Here is a 19,985-nt window from a genome sequence, read left to right on the forward strand (position 1 = left end):
TTGTCCACTTTTGAATTGGGTTTTTTGTTATGGTCACTGCTGAGTTGTAGTTCTTTATATACTCTGGATACTAACCAGGATTTGCAAATACTTTCTCCCCTTCCATGGGTTGGTTGTCTTTTTGCTGTCTTAGTTGTGTCCTTTGGTGCACACAAGTTTTTAATTTTGAAGACCGATCTATTTGTTTTTCTTTTGAGGTTTGGGCTTTTGATGTCATCTACAAGAAACCATTGTCAAATCTAAGGTCCTCAAGACTTTTTTCCATGTGCTGGCCCCCCAACGATTAAAAGCAGCAGTCAGCAATCAGAACACACAACCCTGATTTTTGGAGAACAAGGTCCTTATGGCCCACCCTGGCCCCAGCAATGCCACTCTAGGAGCTCGGGCTGCTGTCCCTTCTGCCCCACAGTGGGGCTGCATGATGGCGGATGGCCACCACAACTCAGGAAAGGCTGAAATTGACCGAAATTCAGCAGCCTCTTCATCAAGCTCTCCCCGGGGTGCAGCTGTGTTTTCTTACATCTAGAGATCCAAAGTAGTTCATGCAGACAGCTCCTGCCAGTGCAGTCCTTGTCTCAGTAGAGATGTATCCCTGGACCACCCCACTCTGCCATCTGCCTTGATGTACCCTTTAGGTAACTAGGTTTTATGAACCTAAAACGCTGTAAGTTTTAGCCCAAATAGAAGCTGTCCCCTTTAGGAAGTTCATGTTGGCAGGCTGTCACTGGTCCCACGGATGCTGTCATGTCCCACACAGGCCCTCGAGTACCAGTTCCCTTCTGCCTACAACAGCAGCTCTGAGCATCATCACCCCTGCAACTTCTGAGCCCCCCCTTCGCTCTATCCAAGTCAAAGCCCCATTCCCATCCCACCCAAGGGCCAGCACGGAACAGTCCAGGGATCTCAGGCCATGGTCAGTGCCAGGAAAGTGTCTTTGTTCCTTCTGGAGGTGAGGAGAGGGAAAAGAAAAAAACACGGCTCATCTTCAGAATCGAGTTAGGAAACTCCATTGCCTGCGGTTGAAGAACAGTTTTCTAGAACACGAAAACAATGTCCAAAAGGGTGGTTTGGGGTCCCTGGTAGAATGATTTTTTAATTCAATAAGCCCCTAAGTCTTTTTTGGGAAACAAACCACCCCTTGTAATACTGGGGGTGCCACAGATTTTGCAGATTTTTTTAAAAGAGTTTTATTTATTTATTTGAGAGAGAGAGAGAGAGAGAGAGAGAGAGAGAGAGAGAGAGAATCCCAAGCAGGTTCCACACTGTCAGTGCAGAGCCCAATGCAGGGCTCGAACTCACAAACTGTGAGATCATGACCTGAGTCAAAATCGAGAGTGGGACGCTTAACCCACTGAGCCACCCAGACACCCCAAGATTTTGCAGATTATTAAACGGCGATCTTCTCATTGTGAATCAGCCCCCAACATTAAATCTCTTTATTCAAAAAGCATAAAGACTTTTTTTTACGAAAAAATTTTATTTTCTGCGCTGATATTTATACAACTGTAAACTCAAGGAATCATCCAATACTTGTAAAAATCTGGGGGGAACAGTTAATAAGCACCTTCAGTGGTTTCCACAGTTTGAGAATTTACCGTCTGAAAACTTTTAGAAAGAATCTAGTAGAATGAATAAAATAGTTATAAAAATTATACAAAATCATGACGAACATTTGATATAGAGGGCTTGATATGGAATGATAAATATAAAAAGGTGAAACTAATTCATGGGGCTGGGCTGGATAAAAGACCCACACGTTCCCCAAACTGCGTGATTCTCGGGAATGTGTTTGGCTCTCAGAAGGAACTCCGATCATTCAGGGCAAGGCTCGTTCCGGGTCCAGGCTCCATTGCGATGCCGCAGCACATGAGGACAAAGTGAGGAGGGGATATGGGCTGGAGGGGTGATGAGTGTACTGAGGTTTGCAGATAAGGGAAGGACCTCTTCCCCAAGGAGAAAAACAGACAAATTCTTCCACGTCCTCAAGCGAAGGTGTCCTTTGGCAAAATGTGTCGTTTTCTCTTTGGAGAGTTTTTCCTTCTTGCCGTTGCTAAATACCTTCTTCTCCCCTTTCCTCTTGGGTTTTCCACTCCTGCTCCTGACCAACCTCTTTGTGACACTTTCTGCTGAGCCTTCTCTGCGCCCTTACCCCAATCTTTACAGACTCCATCTCCTCATGCCCCACTTTCAATCCAAAATCCCTACTGTTTTGCACCTCGGGGCGGCAGCTGATAAAAAGATAACACTAGCTGCTCGTACGGCCAGGAGATGTTTCTAAACAAACTGTAGAAACATAAACGTGAAATGTGGCGACGGTCCCTTTAATTACACCAATGAGCAATAACGGGTCTGGGTCAGGAGTATAAATACTCACTCTGGCCCTCGTAGGTGGGAACACAGCCAGCAAGAGCCGTGAACAGAGGGGGAAACAAAGGAGACACGGGCTCATGCTGACTGACTGTAGGTTGGCTCTCACCAGTGGAGGTGGGAGATGAAGGCCTATAGACCCGTCACCACTGGCACCAGCCCCCAGTGGGGCCATGCTGCTCAAGAGACCAGATGCTCGGATCCAGGTGCTTTGGGCAAAGTGGGATCGTTTGGTATCCAATGGTGTAATTTAAGGCACATCCAAGAATCCTCGTCCTCAAAACCCGACTCTACGTGTTGAAATTCCTACCACTGGACACTCCTTTGATTGAAGGGCTTGGCCTACCAAGGGCTGCTGCCCAACTGCCAGTAACTTATCTGGGAGGGAATGCTGACGATCGACCATACGTATCCACATGGCCCTAAGACCAGGTGGGTTTTGAACAAAACGGCAGGGCTCGCTCACTATGATGGGGGCCTTGGGCAGGATGCAGGTGCTATAGAACTTGGGAGTAGAAAGCCAGGAGCATGAAGAGGGAAATCAGAGCACCAAGAGAAAAAAAGAGGGGGAGGGTTAACTCCCTCCTTCATTCACGGCCTTGCCCAGGTGGCCCTGGCTGGTGCGTCGGGGAGTTAACAGGATGGTGGGTGTATCAGAGTGAGGCTGAGCTTATAAGGCCACAGGGGGAGGGGGCAGCTCAGGCCTGGGCGGGCCCTGCTCATCACGGGGGGGGGGGGGGGGGCATAAACTGGGGACAGTTTCCAGAGCACTGGGATGGGCACATAATCCGGAGTCAGGGTTTTCTGTCTTTGTGGAGGGGGAAGGGGCTTTCCCATTCCAGAAGCCGGGGGCATATGTTTTGGGGAACAGTGAGGGGAATACTGTCGGGGCTCAGGCTGGGTAGGACCTGGGCCTGATAGCCACCAGGTCGGACAGTTTTCAGTCTGGACCCTTTCAAGTAGGGTGACGCTGAGTACCTGCCGAGGGAATGAGGCCTTCTTGTCTTCATTTCCGCTCGATGCAGTCAACTCCCAGGGTGTTGTCAGGGCAACGGCAGGTCCTGCTTCCGGGGGTGGCCAAGCAGAGGTGGGTGCAGCCACCATTGTTCACCGAGCAGTAGTTGTGACCTGGGAAAGGCAGAGGTCAGTCCAACAGCCATCTAAGAGAAGAGCCCGCCCATCAGTGCCCTTCTCGGTTTCCAGGAGACCAAGTGTGTGGGTGCTTCCAGAAAGGGAATCCTCACGGTGATGGATTTGCCAGAGGGCAAAAACACTGATTTCTGAGTTGGGGACTGTGCGGATTTACCATGAACGTTATCGATGGTCTCAGGGAGGGTCTTCCGGCTCTGGTTGTAACACGCAGCTGGGGTTTTCAAGCACAGAGGGCTCTCTGTCTAGCTTGTCCACTCGGCTTCGCACTGGCCTCGGGGAGGCGGGGAGCCAAGGGGGGTGAGGGAGGGGAGAGGTCTCCCAAGAGGCAACACAGCAGGTCCTGGAGCCAGGCTGCCTGGCTGGCCCTCCTGCTGCACCACTGTGAGCCCTGTGACTTCGGGCTAGTGGCTTCCGTGTCCTTATGCATAAAATGGGCACACAAATAGTACCTACCTCGTGCGGTCGCCATGAGGATTAAGCGAACTAGCTAACACAAGGCACTTAGCCCACCGTGTTCACATATGTAAAGGACCCAGCTCACGGTAAGCACCTTGTCCGTGTCTGTGATTATTATTAGAGGTAATTACTATTGTGGCTGTTAGGCCAAGTGGAGGGACCCTTAAAGCCACAGAGACCGTAACACGGATGTTCCTATCTGGAACCCGGAGACCACATACTTCTAGACCCGGCCCAAGATTCAATCCTTTTCCTCCCCCTTGTCCACCATTTCCAGTTCATTGCCTAATGTTTCCTAGGTATCGACTTGGCTCACTTATTAAACAATGCAGGCCCTCGATGGAAGGGAGTGCGTCTTGCCTGCCATGTGACCAGGGCAGGTGGAGGCCCCACAGGCAGCAGGCAGGGTGGAGGCGTGGAGCCACAGAGCATCCCTGGCCCCTGAACGGCAAGAGCACAGGGGCGTTACCTTGGGGACACTGAGACAGGGCCGTGGTGACACCGTACAGCCGGGTCTGCTTGTGGGGGTGGAAGGTATCCGTCTCTTTGGAAATGGCAAGATCTACAGCAACCACAGAACTCCTACAAAACACCAAAGGGCGGCAAGTAAAGACACATCTGGTGGCTCCAACCTTCTGTCTACTGGGCAGCGTCTTCTGGGGTTTTGGGGATAAACTGGAGGCCGTGAGGGGACACGCTGGGCTCACTTCCTACCCATCCTCCCCTCCTCCTGTGGTGGGAACAAGCCTGCATTTCTCTGGCCTCTTTAAAAAAAAAAAGGACAAAGTTGAGCTAGCTCTGCCCCTCAGCTCTAAATTCCAGGCTGGGAAATCGGCTTTCTCTCCAGATGCCCGTGGCCACAGCTGCTTCCTCCTTTTTGCAGGAAGAGGTGGTCAAGAAGGGGCTGTGGGAATGTCACAGTTTAAATAGAATGAAGTGGGGGCATGGGGTAGGTGGGGAGCCCGCCGGCCAAGTGAGCCTGGGCCAGCTCCTGGGGGAAGAACAGACATGCTCATGAAGTCCAAGTTCACAGACTTGAAGCTGCCCATCCGGGAGCCCTGGGATGGTAAACGGCCCCTCCTGGCCCCCAAGGAGCCCGGCCCTCACCCTTCTAAGCCCTCCCCTCCTGACAGGCAGAAGGGCGAGGCAGAGGGCAGGTATCCTGGAAGGTCAAGCCGAGAGGCCACATGGGAAGGGCCTGGCCTCCCCGAGACAGGGTGGCAGGCTCCTGCTCCCCCGCCACCACATACCCCGCCCCCACCCTCCCCCCTGCCCCCCACGCTGCAACAGCTCACGTACATCTTCCAGTCTGTGTAATACAGATGCTTCCCATAGCTCGTAACAGCGAAAGGATACTGGAGCCCTTCGAGAACCTTCCGTCTGCTCGGCTGCCCGGGCTTCAGACACTCCACCCGACTGGTGCCTGTGTGGAGCAAAGACAAGCCGTTCATAGAAGAAATGGCCCCTTGGTGTCAAAACGAGGAACGGAGGCAAGGGTGACAGAAAGTCAGCCTTACGATGACAGATCCCGGGCAACACACATGACTTGCTCTTCAACAGCAGAAAGCGGTCTCCTCATCCTGCCTTGCCCCTCTCACTGGTCAACACCCACCTCCGCTGGGGAACCCATACCTGGTTCCCATGTGGGCTGGGCAGAGGACCATTCCTTGTCCCGCCCATTCCCAGAGCAGCTGGGGACCCGGTGGGAACGAGGACGTCTTCCAGCTCTCACTCAAGTCCCTACGCCCCCTGAAGCCTCCCAGGCCCTCCCTCCCTGCAGTCAGAGCTCTTAACAACTGCTAACCTGCACCTCGGCTGCAGCCCCGCACAGCCTCCTATCAGTGCCTACACTGGGGCCAGATCACGGCTTGCATTTTGATTTAATTATGCGTGCTTCCCTCCTGTGGTACAGTCCCTGCACCGCCCTCCACACCGGCCCTGAGTATCTGACAGTATTGGGAACAGGGCAGGTACTCCACAGGCACTCGAGGGATGTGCCTGACCTTGCTCCCCGACTGAGCCCACATCCCTCCCCTGAGGGACACCCCAGGCCAGGGGCTCACATCAGGACCCCATGCCTCTCTTCCCTGGCTCCACAAGTCTTGCCTGAGCCCTTGGGGAACAGATGCAAGTGACAGGATGGAAGTCACAAATTGCATAATGCAGAGATAATAATAGGATGAGAACAACTCTAAGGGTCAGCAAACTTGTTCTCAAAGGGCCAGACAGTAATTAATTTAGCTTTTGTGGGCCAAGAGGCAAAATCGAGGACACTATGGAGGCATTTTTTTATGGAACCTTTTAAAATGTAACATTTAAAAACGTAAAACCCAGGGGTGCCTGGGTGGCTCAGTCAGTTAAGCGTCTGACTCTTGATCTCGGCTCAGGTCATGATCTCGGCTCAGGTCATGATCTCACGGTTCATGAGTTCGAGCCCCATGTCAGGCTCTGTGCTGACAGCATGGAGCCTGCTTGGGATTCTGTCTCTCTCCCTCTTTCTCTGTTGCTCTCCTGCTCTCTCTCAAAACAATGAATAAATAAAAACCATTTATAGCACCTGACTCGTACCAAAACAGGCGGCTGGCTGGATGTGGCTCACGGGCTAGGATTGGCTGACCCCTGATTTAAAGATGGAACACTTGCCCTGGACACCGTCAAGCCGATAGAAACCATGCATTTCAGAGCAAAGACAGGCAGCTGATTTTTGTGTAGGAAAATAAAACAGGTATCTTATACTCTCTTCCCCATAACAGATCCCAGCCTACAGTGGGTGAGAATAACTGTTTAGGTTAAAAGGAAAAAGCACTGTTGCAACCCCAGCAGCCAGGCGCGGGGCTCTTCGTCACCTGCGTCCACCCAGCAGAGCTGAGCCGAGTAGGCATCGAATGTAAGCCCGTTGGGCAGGCCCAGATCATCCTGCACCAGAATCCTCCGGTTTGTGCCGTCCATATAGGAAGTTTCGATTTTGGGGCTTTCTCTGTTCCAGTCTGTCCAATAAAGGTTCCTGCAGGAGGAAAAGGAAGGGAAAGAGGAACAACAAAGATGTTATAAGAGGAATAACAAAGAAATAACAAAGATGGATGAGAAAAATTTTATTTAAAAAAAGAAAAAACTTTAAGAGAACCCACGATGAACACATTAAAACCCAGGATGGCTAAAAGGGGTCTGGAGATGATAAGACACCTTTTCCTTTGCAGAAGATACTTGGGTTTGGTTCTTGGTTTGAGTTTGGTTATTCTGGTATTATGACTTCACTTTCCTTAAACGTAACTGATACAGCATATCTCCATAAAGCTATATAAAAGAACACAAAATAACACACACCTGAGATAAACATCTGGGGATTCCTACATGCTGTCACTACACAGGGGTGCATAGTGGACCCAGGGGCTCGGGCACAGAAGTAGATGTTGATAGAGTTGGTGGCTGAGGTGTCTGCCATAGGGGGGGAGGTGGCCAAGCGGCCATAGAACTGGGGGTGTGGTCTCACAGGGAAGGGATCACAGCATGAGGTGCAAAAGGTCTCGCAGGTAAGATTTAAAACTAACTGTAGGGAAAAGAAAAAAAAGCATTGATGTGATGACAAAGCCCCCAGGAAGGGGTCTCTAAGGTGTCCATGCTGTGTGGGTCTCAGCCCCAGGGGTACATTTATGCCACTTGGACACCATTCTGGGGCTGGTACAAGAAGTGTTTATCCACATTCGACTCGAATGGAAATACCCAATTTCTGAGCTGTGAACTTAGAAAGTCCCTTCCTAAAAGATTTACAAGTAGAACATGGTTGATCAAGTCCATGGTCACAGGGAACTGTAATAAATGTTCTGGCATTTCACAGTGCATATCTGTAAGGCACCAGCTGTAGACCTGTTCATCCTGGAACTCATTCACTTCAGGAGACGGATGCTGGCATTAGAGCCTGACATTTGAGAGTATCTGAAAGAGCAGCTGCAAGTCGAATAGATTTACACAGATTTACACAAAGATACCCTCTCACGGAATCCGTTACGATGCCTCTGGGATTCACCAAGTCAGTCTCAAACAGCACCCGGCGCTGGGTCCCATCCAGCTTTGCAACTTCTATTCGATCCAAGTGAGAATCAGTCCAGAAAATGTTGCGGCCAAGATGGTCGAGGGCAATGCCTTCTGGGCTTCCAAGATCTAGAATCAAACACGGCATACTTCTGGGTTTTTAAAGCAAGTTAAGATTAGGTTTTGTGGATTACTCAGTGTTATTCCCCTCCGTGTTCAATCCTTGCACTTTGGAAAAACAAATGGGAACATGAAATGCATGTTGCTGATCAGATGAGCCACAGTCAAAGTGACAATGTCACTCGTTCACTCGGCCGACATCTCATTATGCACCAAGCCCATAATGACGCCTAAGTGGTGGCCCTGGTTTCCAGGAACTTGCAACCAATCTCAATTCAGACTGAGTTTTGGTTTTATGGGAACATGGAGGGAGACACTAGACTTAGCCTGGGGAGACCTGGGAGGGATTTCTGAGGGCGACAACACCTCGTAAAGCTGGCTCCCCAAGGACCCACAGGAGTTTGTCAGGCAAAGATCCTGGATGCGGGCTTCCAGGGAGTGGGACCCGCACCTAAGTATAAAAGAGAAGATTGGATACAGCATGATTTTGTATGGCTGGAGTCCATGAGGACGGGAGAGTGCCCAGAGATGAAGTTAGGATGCCCGTGTTAAAGAGCTTCGAGCTTAACCCGCAAGCACGGGAGGGGGGAGGGCATAGAAAAATGCAACAAATCCATACACCTTGTTCATTAGTTATTGGGGAAATAGGGTCATCTCAGAGGAGTAACTGCAAGAAATCACAGCTGTTACTACTTTTGCACAGGTATCAGGAGTACAAAGAAGGGTGTCGGTGATCGCATATAGCATTCCCAGAAAGTCCTCACTAGGTTTTAAGTAACTGATTTCCAAGCCAGGGCTGCCACAGAGTAAGCCAGCCGCAGCAGGAACCTTCAGAGCCACCGAACTAATGGTTTCCGGACTATAAATAAAAGCAAATGAAACATCAGAACCCCACCAGGGTTTTAGTAGTGTCACTTAGGATTCCCTCCCCTCTACTGATCAGAGAACTGAAGATCACTTAGTATGGCTGGAAGTGTAAGCAGGAGGCAGAAGAGGCCAAGGATGAAGCCATCCTACCCGAGGGATCCTGGATACGAGGAAATCATGCCCCCATGTGTTCTTTCATCAGCGTGGAAATGGTTTAGAACGTCCGCTCTCTCGTATCAGCCTCCACTAGACTCCTAATATGACCATGACCCTGGATGCTGGAAACACCACAGCCCCGTCCCCCAGAAAGGACCCCAGCCAGAGGCAGTTTATTAAGAATTAGAAACAGCACTCAAACAAGATTTTTGTTATTCAAACCAAAAGTAGAGATTTGTAAAGTATGAAACTGTTTCCCACGTCCCTAGAGGTGAAGGGACAGCGAGCCTGACCTCCAAAGACCTCCTCCGACTTTCAGACAAAGGCAGAATAAATCATTCTGGGGGTGTATCTGGAATGAGCACATTCTCGGCCAGGACACCAGTCACTCAGACACACAGACAGAAAAGTGGGAGAGAAAAGGCTGTTCAGTGACAGTACTTTGCAAGATATCCAGAGGAACCCAGAAACTCCATGTCTCTCTGGTTCCTTATCAACAGCTCTGACCCTGACCTCAAACCCAAGAGCAATCAAACCTCCTCCAACCAGGAAAACACTACTTTATGAACTATCATGCCAAAGGGAAGGTCTGGAAAGCCTCCCCCTTTACTGTGCAGTCAGGGCAATTAGGGAAGACAGCAAGGCAATATATTCCACACTGCTGATGTCAAAAGGAAACAGATGATGATCCTGATTAAAGATGTTTGGTTAGGAGTTTAACTCAAGGAAAGAAAGAGAAGCTTAGGATTCAGGCTGCATGAACTAGAGAGGAGATACATACCCCCTCTTCCACTCACTAGGGATGCACCAGCCTGTACCACAATGAAGATTTAAGTGGAAGTTTCTTTCTCCTTTATTTAAATATTTAAAAAATTATTTTTCAATAACTGTTTTTATTTGTAAATAAAAGAAAATTTATTCCCAGTGAGCTTTCTTCTACAAAGATCGCATTCTAGTTTAATTCTGTGTTTTCACAGTGGACTTTTGGCCTGGAATGTTTCTTACTGTGCTTAAAGCTTTCTTGGATAATTATCAGTTCCAGAAGCAACAGGAAATAGCAATGATGACCTATTCCCCTTTTCCACTGGGTTTTGAAGTCAAATCACAGACAATAGCAACAACATTTTTAACACACACACACACACACACACACACACACGATGCAAAAAGGCATTTTCAAAATTCTGCTCATTAAACGAAACCATGAAAACTACCAGACATTATTTAAATAGCATGTCAGCTTCCAGAAAAGGAGTCAGGGTCTATGTCCAAAGCTAGACATATTTAACTCAACCTCAGCCTGGTTCCTGTTGATCATCTTTTGTGAAGGAGCCAAGAAAGGAAAAGAACTGCCCCATAGGCACCCTTCCGGAACATCAATTATTAGAGAAACATTAAATTGGAAGTGGGAAAAGTGACGTGCAGCCCCAAGTAAAAAGAAATACCGAACGAGGCTCATACATTTTGAAACCGTATCTTTGATTTCAGTGTTTTGCAGAGGAAACAAGATGATTTTATACAACTATCATTGGCATAACAATGTCTTTCTTTTTCTCTTTCTTTCTTTCTTTCTTTCTTTCTTTCTTTCTTTCTTTCTTTCTTTCTTTCTTTCTTTCTTCTTTCTTTTTTATTTTAGGGATAGAGAACGCAAGCAGGGGAGAGGGGCAGAGGGAGAGAAAGAGAGAATTCCAAGCAGGCTTCACGATCAGCACAGAGCCTGATGCCGGGCTTAATCCCATGACCCCACCCTGGGAACATGACCTGAGCCAAAATCAAGAGTTGGATGTTCAACCTACTGAGTCACCCAAGCGCCCCCACGATGTCTTTCGATTGAAAATACCTGCAAGTCAGCCGCTGAGTTACTGACTTAGCAACATGTAATATTTGACCTTTTCAGTAAAGGTGAATTTGTACAGACCCTTGGATTTTGGCTGTAATGGTCTTTAATCTTGAGAAAACATATCCACATAAAATAGTCGTGACTTGTTGAATGTAGGCATTACAATAACGCATAGAGTTCTTGACCTTAATCAACCTCTACAAGTTAAGGAATTGAGGTGAAATGCTGAGGGGGAGGCTGTGCCAAAGCGTCGTGCACCTCATTACCAGTAATGCAACTGAAATTTGAGGAATGTCTATGGAAGCCCAGCCCGATTTGCTGCACTCCTCTGACACAGGCCATCAGAACAGGTGCCAGTGGAGCTAAGGTAGAAAAGACATCTCCCCACCACCACCACGATGTCACAGGTTGAAGTGACAACTTTTGACTTGAAAACTGTCTTGGGAATAGACAGCTATCAGGGACGATATTTGCCAATATGCGTGTAACCCTCCCAACTTTATGATCATCTGCCTGTTGCCTTTGGGGAAATCCCAGTGGAGCATACCATGGGGCAGGCATTCTGAGAATCAAGTCTAGGCTCAACAGGCAGAGGAGAAATGCATGTCCAAAGCGGATGGTGGAGTTTGGCCCTTACTGTTCATTAAAACTGGGTACATAAGCTTTTAGAGAAAGGCGTGGGCACTTACCTGTTTTAACTTTATTCATCTAAGGCCAGCCACAAGTCCCAGCTAAGGTGTTCACGATTTAACAATAAGTCCTTGGAGGACTTTCCAGAGAAGGCTGGAAAGGGTGGCGTTGAGGCCAAGGACCCAGTCAGCCTCAAATCACCATATCCTGTATGCAACCATACGCCCACTCCTCTGCTCTCTCCCAGGAACCCTTTGGGCTTCCAGAAGCCAAACCAAGAAGGAAGAACGGTATTTGCTTGCCCACCTTGCCGAATGATGGTGGTTGGCTCTCCGCCATGCAGACTGGCTCTCCCAATGGAAGGCTCACTGATGTCGGTCCAGTAAACCATCTTGTCCACACAGTCGAAGGCCAGGCCAATGATGACTTTATCCTGGAAGTGCAGACCAGCCATAAGAGTGGCCCACTCACTAGCATTTGAGTGACCAGTGATGGTGGGAATCTTCCATGTGCTTCCTGGCATTCAGACACCTTTATTTTATGAAAGGTCTTCAAGTCTTGAGTCCACTTAAAAATGTTTATTACTGAGCTGTAGAAGTTCTTTATATAGTTCAGCTAAAAACTTCTGTCGTGTGTGTGTGTGTGTGTGTGTGTGTGTGTGTGTATTTCCACTCATTATGTAGTTTTTTTCAGTTTCTTTTTGTTGTTGTTGTTTTGGGTTTTTTCTTAATGGTGTTTTTAACAGAGCACAAGTTTTAAGTATTTATTAAGTTCAATTCATGATTGCTTCTCTTACACTTTTTCTACATCATCTAAGCAACCTTTGCCTACCTAAAGATCATTTTTTAAAAAGACAAATATTGGAAAGGAAGAGGTAAAACCACTCTAAGACAACTTGATTGTTTCTGTAGAAAATCCCAGGGAATCTATAGAACTATTATAACTACCAATTGAATCCAGCCAGGTTGCAGGTACAAGGGCAATATAAAATGGTGTTTCTACATACTAGCACAAAATAAAAAATTTAAGAGAGTAATGTTTAAAATAACATTCAAAACAAAGTATTTAAGAACAAATATTTTTAAATGTGCATGATTCTACACTAAACGCTATTAACACATCACAAAGTGAAATTAAAGAAGACCCAAATAAATGAAGAGATAAATTAGTTGAATAGATTGTAACATCTAATATTGCTAAGATATCAACTTCCCCTAAACAGAGTTAAAGATTCAATGCCATCTGTATCAAAATCCCAGTAGGCTTTATTTTTCCCTTTGGTAGAATCTTAGAAGCTTACTCTAAAATGTCTATGGAAATGCAAAGTGAGGCAAAGCAAATATATGAAGAACTCCTACAACTCAGTAACAACAAATGACTCAATTACAAAATAGGCAAAGGATATGAGTAGACATTTTTCCAAAGAAGATACACGGACGGTCCATAAGTACTTGAGAAGATGCAGATATCGCTTGTTGGAGAAACACAAATCAAAACCACGACGAGGTCGCACTTCACACATATTAGGATGACTAGCATTAATAATTAAAAATCTTAAGTATCAACAAGGATTTAGAGAAAGTGGGATCTTTGTACCACGCTCACGGGAATGTAAAATGGTGCAGCTAAGGAAAACAGTATGGCAAGTTTCTCAAAATATAAAGAAAACATACACAGAATTACCATATGATTAGGAAATTCCGGGTCTGGCTCATCCTTAAAAAAAGTGAAAGCAAGGATGTGAACAGACGTTGGTGCATACATCCCCACAGCAGCAATATTCTCAAATGTCCATCGAAGGATGAACAGGTAAACAAAATGTGGTAAATCTATACAACGAAATATTATCCAGCCTAAGAAGGAAGGAAAAGTCTGGCACGGGCTACAGCATGGATGAACCTTGAGGCCATGATGCTAAGTCAAGTAAGCCCCTTCCAAAAGGATAAATACCAGATGGTTCCAAATATATGAGGCACCCAGAGGAGTCAAATCCATAGAGACAGGAAGCAGACTAGAGGTTGCCAGGGGCTGGGGAAGGAGCGAGTTATTATCTAACGGGGACCGAGTTTCTGTTTGGGATGAAGAAAACAGTTCTGGAGATGGGATGGTGGTGACAGTCACACCATCATTGAGAAGTGGTTAGAAATGGCAGAAACAGGGCGCCTGGGCAGCTCAGTCGGTCAAGTGTCCAACTTCGGCTCATGTCATGATCTCACACTTGTGAGTTTGAGCCCCGTGTCGGGCTCTGTGCTGACAGCTCGGAGCCTGGAGCCTGCTTCTCTCCCTCTGTCTCTGCCTCTCCTCTGCTCACACACTCTCTCTCTCAAAAGTAAATAAAGATTTTTTAAAAAAATTAAAAAATGGTAACAATACACAAGACACAAAATAAAAGAACAGTGAGTATCTCTCCTATTGTATCAGTGCCCTCCCCTCCACCGGCCCCACCTCCATTTTCTGCTTTTCACAGCCTCCCTTGACATTTAACCTCTTCCCTTCATCGTGGGCGACAATGACTTTCACAGGGAACCTAGCCCACTCCCGCTACGTGAGCGTGTGCTTGAGAGGACACAAAATGAGAATGATGCTCACCCTCAAAGGGATTTGTGTGTCAGTAAGGCAACAGGACAATACAAAGATCACTTATTCATTCGGCAGCTATGTTCTGAGTGCCAAGCACTGTTTTGGCTCTAACACTGCTGTGAAACAAATACTTCTATGAAACAGGTGGATGGTTTCTGGTCTGGCATGCTTATGTTCCTAGCGGGAATAGATACATCGGATACAGAACATATACACTGACACATAATGTATCGAGCAGTACTGAGTGCTATGGTGAACACAAAGCAGGATAAGGGGGCAGAGAGCAGTGTGGCCAGGGTGGCCAGGTCAGGCCTCTCAGAGAGGTGATGTGCCAACAGAAATCTGAGTGAGGCGAGGCAGTGCACTGCAGAAGGGTCTGGGAGGGAGAGGACTCCAGGCAGGTGCAAAGGTCCTGAGGTGGGAATGTGCGTGGTGTGTTGAGGACCAGCCAGAGGGTCAGAGAGCTGAAGCTGGAGAGTGGGGGGATAGTGGCAGGAAATGGGATGGAGGAGGTGGCCAGAGGACGAAGGAAGAACTGGATTCACTCTGTGTGAAGGGAGAGCCCGTCAGAGGGTTTTGTGCAGGAGAAGAACACGAATCCAATCGAGGCTAATTAGGAGGGGATTTGAAAAGCGTCTTCACTCCTTACGGGACCTGAGGGCCGCCCCCCCTTCCGCCCCACTGCTCTGGCAACCCTGACCCAATCCCGCCGGAAGCCCCCAGGTCTCAGGTCTGGTTTCTTGGCGAGAGGGGGTCAGAATCACAAATGAAACAGAACAGCTTTTCAGAAGCATCCAACCCCTAACAGACAAAAATTCCCCAACTCGCAGAATGCATCTTTGATGCTTTGGAAAGCTCTAAGCCGAAGCTGTTACCGCCTCGGGGCAGATTTGAGGATCCTGAGGCGATGGTCTGCCAAACACGAGCCACTGTACTGAGCAGGAAGGGCAAGGTCAGACCTGGGAGACGCACACAGACCAGATCTGCCAACTCGTGTGATGCCCCACCCGAGGGGTCAGACACCACAGTGGCCTCCCCATGGCCTTCCCGATTCTGCTCCTGCCCTCCCAGCTACACAGGCAGCTCGGGAACACAGTGGCCCCGTCTAGAGACGGACACCTGCGGTCACGTGGAATCAAGAGGCTCCCGCGTCCAGGGGTCAAGCCCCGGTACTGGTCTAACTACACCCTGCTTGTTTTTCCGGGTCGCTGAAGCAGAAGCTGTCACCAAGTGCACGAAGCCAGCACTCACCGGGGCATGAAGCAGCGTCTTGGCTTCTGACTTCTGCATGGTGCTTCCTTCCAGGGGGAGGCGCTCTATCTTCCCGGTCTGAGCAAAGAGTAAGTGGGTCCCAGGTGGCAGAGGGATCACAGCAGTGGGGACAGAGGGTCCGTGGTGAATCGGGGGGGCCACTGTACTCAGACCTAGGTGGCAGGAGATGTCAATGAGCAAAGCCTCTGTGCAGGAGGAGTGCACACAAACACACACACGGGGTCACGCCAGCTTCATGGCACCACAGGCGCACAGCTACTCAATGCCCATTTGTGTCTAAAAGCACAAGTTGCAGAAAGACCTCAGTCAAAGGGCATTTGTGAGGAAGAGGAGGTGGGGCATGAGTCTGCCATTAAAGGTCACTTGAAAAAAATGGCCTGGACTTCCCCGAAATAGAAATAGAAATAATGCGACCATTCACGTCCTGCTTTGGGCACAGGCCGAGGCAGTGAACCCAAACAGCCCCTGGAAAGCCCTGCCCGCAGGGAACTCACTTCCCAGTGGCAGGCACTAAGCTTCCCAATGCTGGGGGGACTAGCAGGGAAGCAGCCCCACGCACCCTGTCCCCGTGGTGGGCGAGGGTCACACCCACTGCCGTGCGGGAACACGGCCCTTCTGGGCTTTCAGGGACAGAAGGAGGATCAGAGACTAATTCGCCCCCAGGTTCCGCCTCGCCTCCTAAATGCTGACCCCGATGCCCAGCACGACGCCCCGGCTCCCCTGACGACAGAGAAGGGTGAGGGGCACAGAGTGGGGGTCAGGAAGCCTGGGTCCCAGACCCAGCCCTCCATTCCCTTGCTGTGTGGATGAGTCATGGCTCTTCCTGGGCCTTCTCTCCCGCTCTCTGAAGAGAGAGGGCTGGACCTGGTCGTCACTGGGGCCATTTCCACGTCTTGCTCCTTGTGCCCAGTCAGTGACATAAACCCATCTGGCTGACGTCTTTACTCTCTCTGGAGTTCATCCCTCCTCTCCAAACTCACTGCCAGCCCCTGAGGTCCGTTCCCTCGAAGCTTCTCACCTGGATTAGTTTTCAGCACCTGGACGGCCCCTCCCCTCCCCCAGGGGCCTCTTACTCTTCTCTCGGCTTCCACGGTCCAACCAGCAATCTGTCTAAAACCTACATCTGGTGGCATCAATGCCTGCTCAAGACCTTCCCCGGACTCCCAGCTGCCCTCGTGATCAACCCCAGGCCCCTCTGCTGGGCGTCTCAGATCCTCACCTAGACTCCCCTCCCACAGGACAGACACCCCTGCAATGTCTGTGAGCTCTCAGCCTGCTCCTGCTGCCTGGAATCGGCCTCTCAACCCCAGCCCCTCCCCCCCAATAACTTGGTTCACACCATCTGCTCTGGAAAGCCTTCCCCAACTAGCCCCCCATGCCCACAGAAGCCAGGGACACCTTCCTCTGGGTCTCCCGGCCCCCTCCTCTCTCACAGAGCTCCTCTCCCTGCCCTGCACCTGTTCACCTGTCCTCTGACCTTCTGGGTGCCACACTGTGACTCCCCCTTCTGGACCCCCAGCACTGACCCCAGCATCTGAAGCTCAGTGAACATTGTCCGGATGGATTAATGACCACTTCCTGCTCACTTAGCAGCCTCTTAGCAGCTTCTGGAAAATATCTGGTAGGGGGTCAATCCCTGATTATTAGCTGTATGGAGAATGGAGATTCAAGGACTGACTGCATCTGATTTTGGTAACTTGTGACAGCTACCACTTCCTACGTTTGAGACAGAGGCAGGATTTTAGAGCCGGGATCCATCCAAGAGACTGTTCTGCTCCTCTGCTGGGTAGAGGCTGAGGAAGCCGAGACTGAGGCCATTCGGGTCCCGAGCCGCACAGCCCCGCTGGGCTGCACACAGGCCCCTACTCCCTGCCCAGCGCCTCCCAGGGAAGGGCTTGGGTCGGCCTCTCCCAGGCCTTCAATGTCCCAACACCACAGACACTGGAAGGCCAGGCCACCACTGCAGGGACTGTGCCCCGGGGGACCCACAGCACACGCACCCTCTGCTACCAACCGAGAATCCCTGCAGCCAGTCCCGCTGGCATCTGTACAGAACAGGTCTGCACAGGAAAGGAGGAGAACGGGTATGAGGAGGGAGGGAGGAAGGACGGAGAGATGGAGGGAGTGGGGTTCATGCGAGGGAGATGGAGAAGAGGGGTGCAGAGGGCAGACACAAAGTGCCACCTGCGTCCTGGGCAAGGCCCCCGGTGACGCTCACGGGCACTGGACCCCCGGTGACGCTCACGGTCCCCCAGGCCCTTCTCAGACACAAGCCCAGCACGGCGCTGCCCTCGGACTTACAGGGGGGACTCATCCCGGGCCTGGTCCTGGTGCCCTCCAGCTCACGGCCGTCGCGATCCACGCACCAGCAGTAGCCAGTGCTGCCGTGGCACTGGGTGGGCACGTAGTGCCCATGCTCGTCACACTCGGGGACGAACAGACCTGGCCGTGGTGGGTCTGCTGCCCCCGCCGCCCCGAGGATGTGTTCTCGCTCCAGCTGGCACCGCGTTTTCTCCATTTCTACGACAGAGACAAACGGAGGGAGACGGTCAGCTGTGTCATCGGTCGGTGCTCACCAGCCGTGGCTGCGGGACACCCACGCTGGACTCGGGCCCCCGGAGGCTGCCCGCTCATCACTGGGTTTTGTTTTGTTCGTTTTCTAAAACGTAAACTATCATCCTGGTTGAGGGATTTGACAGTCAAGATTACGTTTGCGTTTTCTTTTGTCTGCTAAGCACTTTTTGGTTTCAGTTTGTGACAACTGAGGCAGAACGAACACGCCATAAAATTATTTCAAAGTGAGCAATTCCGTGGCATTTCGTGTAGTCACGGTGAGAGGCAACCGCCACCCCTACCGAATTCTGATCCACTGTCCTCAGCTCCATAGGAAACTGTATACCTAGAAACAGAGCACTGCTCTCTGTTTCCCCCTCCTCCCAGCCCCTGGCAGCCAGCCGTCTGTCTCCATGGATGGCCTCTCCTGGACACGTCCTATAACTGGGATCATATCACATGTGGCCTGTTGTGTCTGGCTGCTCTCCCTCGGCACAATGTCTTCGGGGCTCATTCACCCTGTAGCATCCGTCAGTATGCCATCCTTTTAGATGGCTGAATACTATTCCACAGGGTGGTTACACCACATTGGCTTGTCCATTCATCACCGGATGGACATCGCTGAAATTTGCTTTGGGAAACTTTGCTTCTCTGAAATTTGTCCTTTTTATCATGTCAAGCTGCTTGATTATCCACGTCGAGTCGAGGTCAAAGATTTGGGGAGACCAAACACCACAGGGCACATTTTCCAACAACTGTGTTTCATTTTAATGATGAGCTCGTGTTTGGCATGAAACATGGCCTCTTAGCCTTGCAACTCAGACCCCCACGTAGGGAAATACTTGTAGATTTTTGGGAATCGCCGATAAGAAGCTATGGCCTGGAATCAACAACTTCCCAATACACAGAGTTCTAGCTCATTCCGAAGCAGCTGGAGTCCGGCCACCACAAGGGCCAGGCCAGCACTGCCCTCAGCCCTACAGTCTCCATCACACGAGCGATGCCCAGCCATCAGCAACGCTGACTGCTGACAGCCACCCTCTGGCCAAACCCAACTATGTCGGCTGCCTCTGTTTTCCAGGTCTTTCCATGTGCTGTGCGTGGTGGGACACTTCCTCCTTGACCCTGCTTTCCCTTCCTCCCAGTTCCTCCCAGTTACTTCCCCCAGGAAGCCTCGCCAGGCCCTCCAGGGCTGGGTCCTGTGTGCCTCCATAGCTCCCGGGGGGCCTGGGCTCACCTGCCCTGGAGCTATGTCACACTGACAATGACACTGACTCTGTTCCTCGTTTGTCTCCCCAAGCGGATTCTACTGCATCATCCCTCACCTCCACTCAGGAAGCACCTGACAAGGGAAGAGCTCAAGGGGCTCACGGTCCAGAGGTGAGGGGACAAGAAAACACACTGTTACACTCTGTCCTGACAGAAGAGCCCAGGACAGGCCAGATCCACAGAAGACATCTCCTCCATGGGTCTCAAGGGCAAAGGGGTACCAAAGTGCTGTTTTGGTTTGTTTTTGTTTTTGTTTTTGTTTTTGTTTTTTTTTTTTAATTTTTTTTTTCAACGTTTTTAATTTATTTTTGGGACAGAGAGAGACAGAGCATGAACGGGGGAGGGGCAGAGAGAGAGGGAGACACAGAATCGGAAACAGGCTCCAGGCTCCGAGCCATCAGCCCAGAGCCTGACGCGGGGCTCGAACTCACGGACCGCGAGATCGTGACCTGGCTGAAGTCGGATGCTTAACCGACTGCGCCACCCAGGCGCCCCTGTTTTTGTTTTTAAAGAGAGAGAGAGAGAGAGAGAGAATGAGAGCAAAAGGCAGAGCGAGAGAGAGAAAGAATCTTAAGCAGGCTCTCCACTCAGCACAGAGCTGGATGCGGGGCTCAATCCCACAGCCCTGGGATCATGACTTGAGCTGAAATCAAGAGTCCAGGCGCCCCCAAAGTGCTGTTTTTTGAAAATGTAT

General features: G+C 50.0%; 1 protein-coding gene across 1 annotated transcript in view; it reads right to left on the minus strand.

Moving 5' to 3' along the window:
* Positions 1-1,457: 1,457 nt before the first annotated feature.
* Positions 1,458-19,985, minus strand: part of NID1 (nidogen 1) — an 83,221-nt gene continuing 64,693 nt past the window's right edge. The window contains exons 13-20 of the mRNA XM_058696221.1: positions 17,771-17,989; positions 15,449-15,621; positions 11,924-12,050; positions 7,962-8,133; positions 6,822-6,979; positions 5,275-5,398; positions 4,445-4,557; positions 1,458-3,495 (exon numbers count right to left, since the gene is read on the minus strand). Coding sequence (XP_058552204.1) covers positions 3,374-3,495; positions 4,445-4,557; positions 5,275-5,398; positions 6,822-6,979; positions 7,962-8,133; positions 11,924-12,050; positions 15,449-15,621; positions 17,771-17,989 — 1,208 coding nt within the window. The 3' untranslated portion in view covers positions 1,458-3,373. The remainder of the gene's footprint in view (positions 3,496-4,444; positions 4,558-5,274; positions 5,399-6,821; positions 6,980-7,961; positions 8,134-11,923; positions 12,051-15,448; positions 15,622-17,770; positions 17,990-19,985) is intronic.

Source organism: Neofelis nebulosa, chromosome 13, assembly GCF_028018385.1.
Source record: "Neofelis nebulosa isolate mNeoNeb1 chromosome 13, mNeoNeb1.pri, whole genome shotgun sequence".
Classification (NCBI taxonomy): domain Eukaryota; kingdom Metazoa; phylum Chordata; class Mammalia; order Carnivora; family Felidae; genus Neofelis; species Neofelis nebulosa.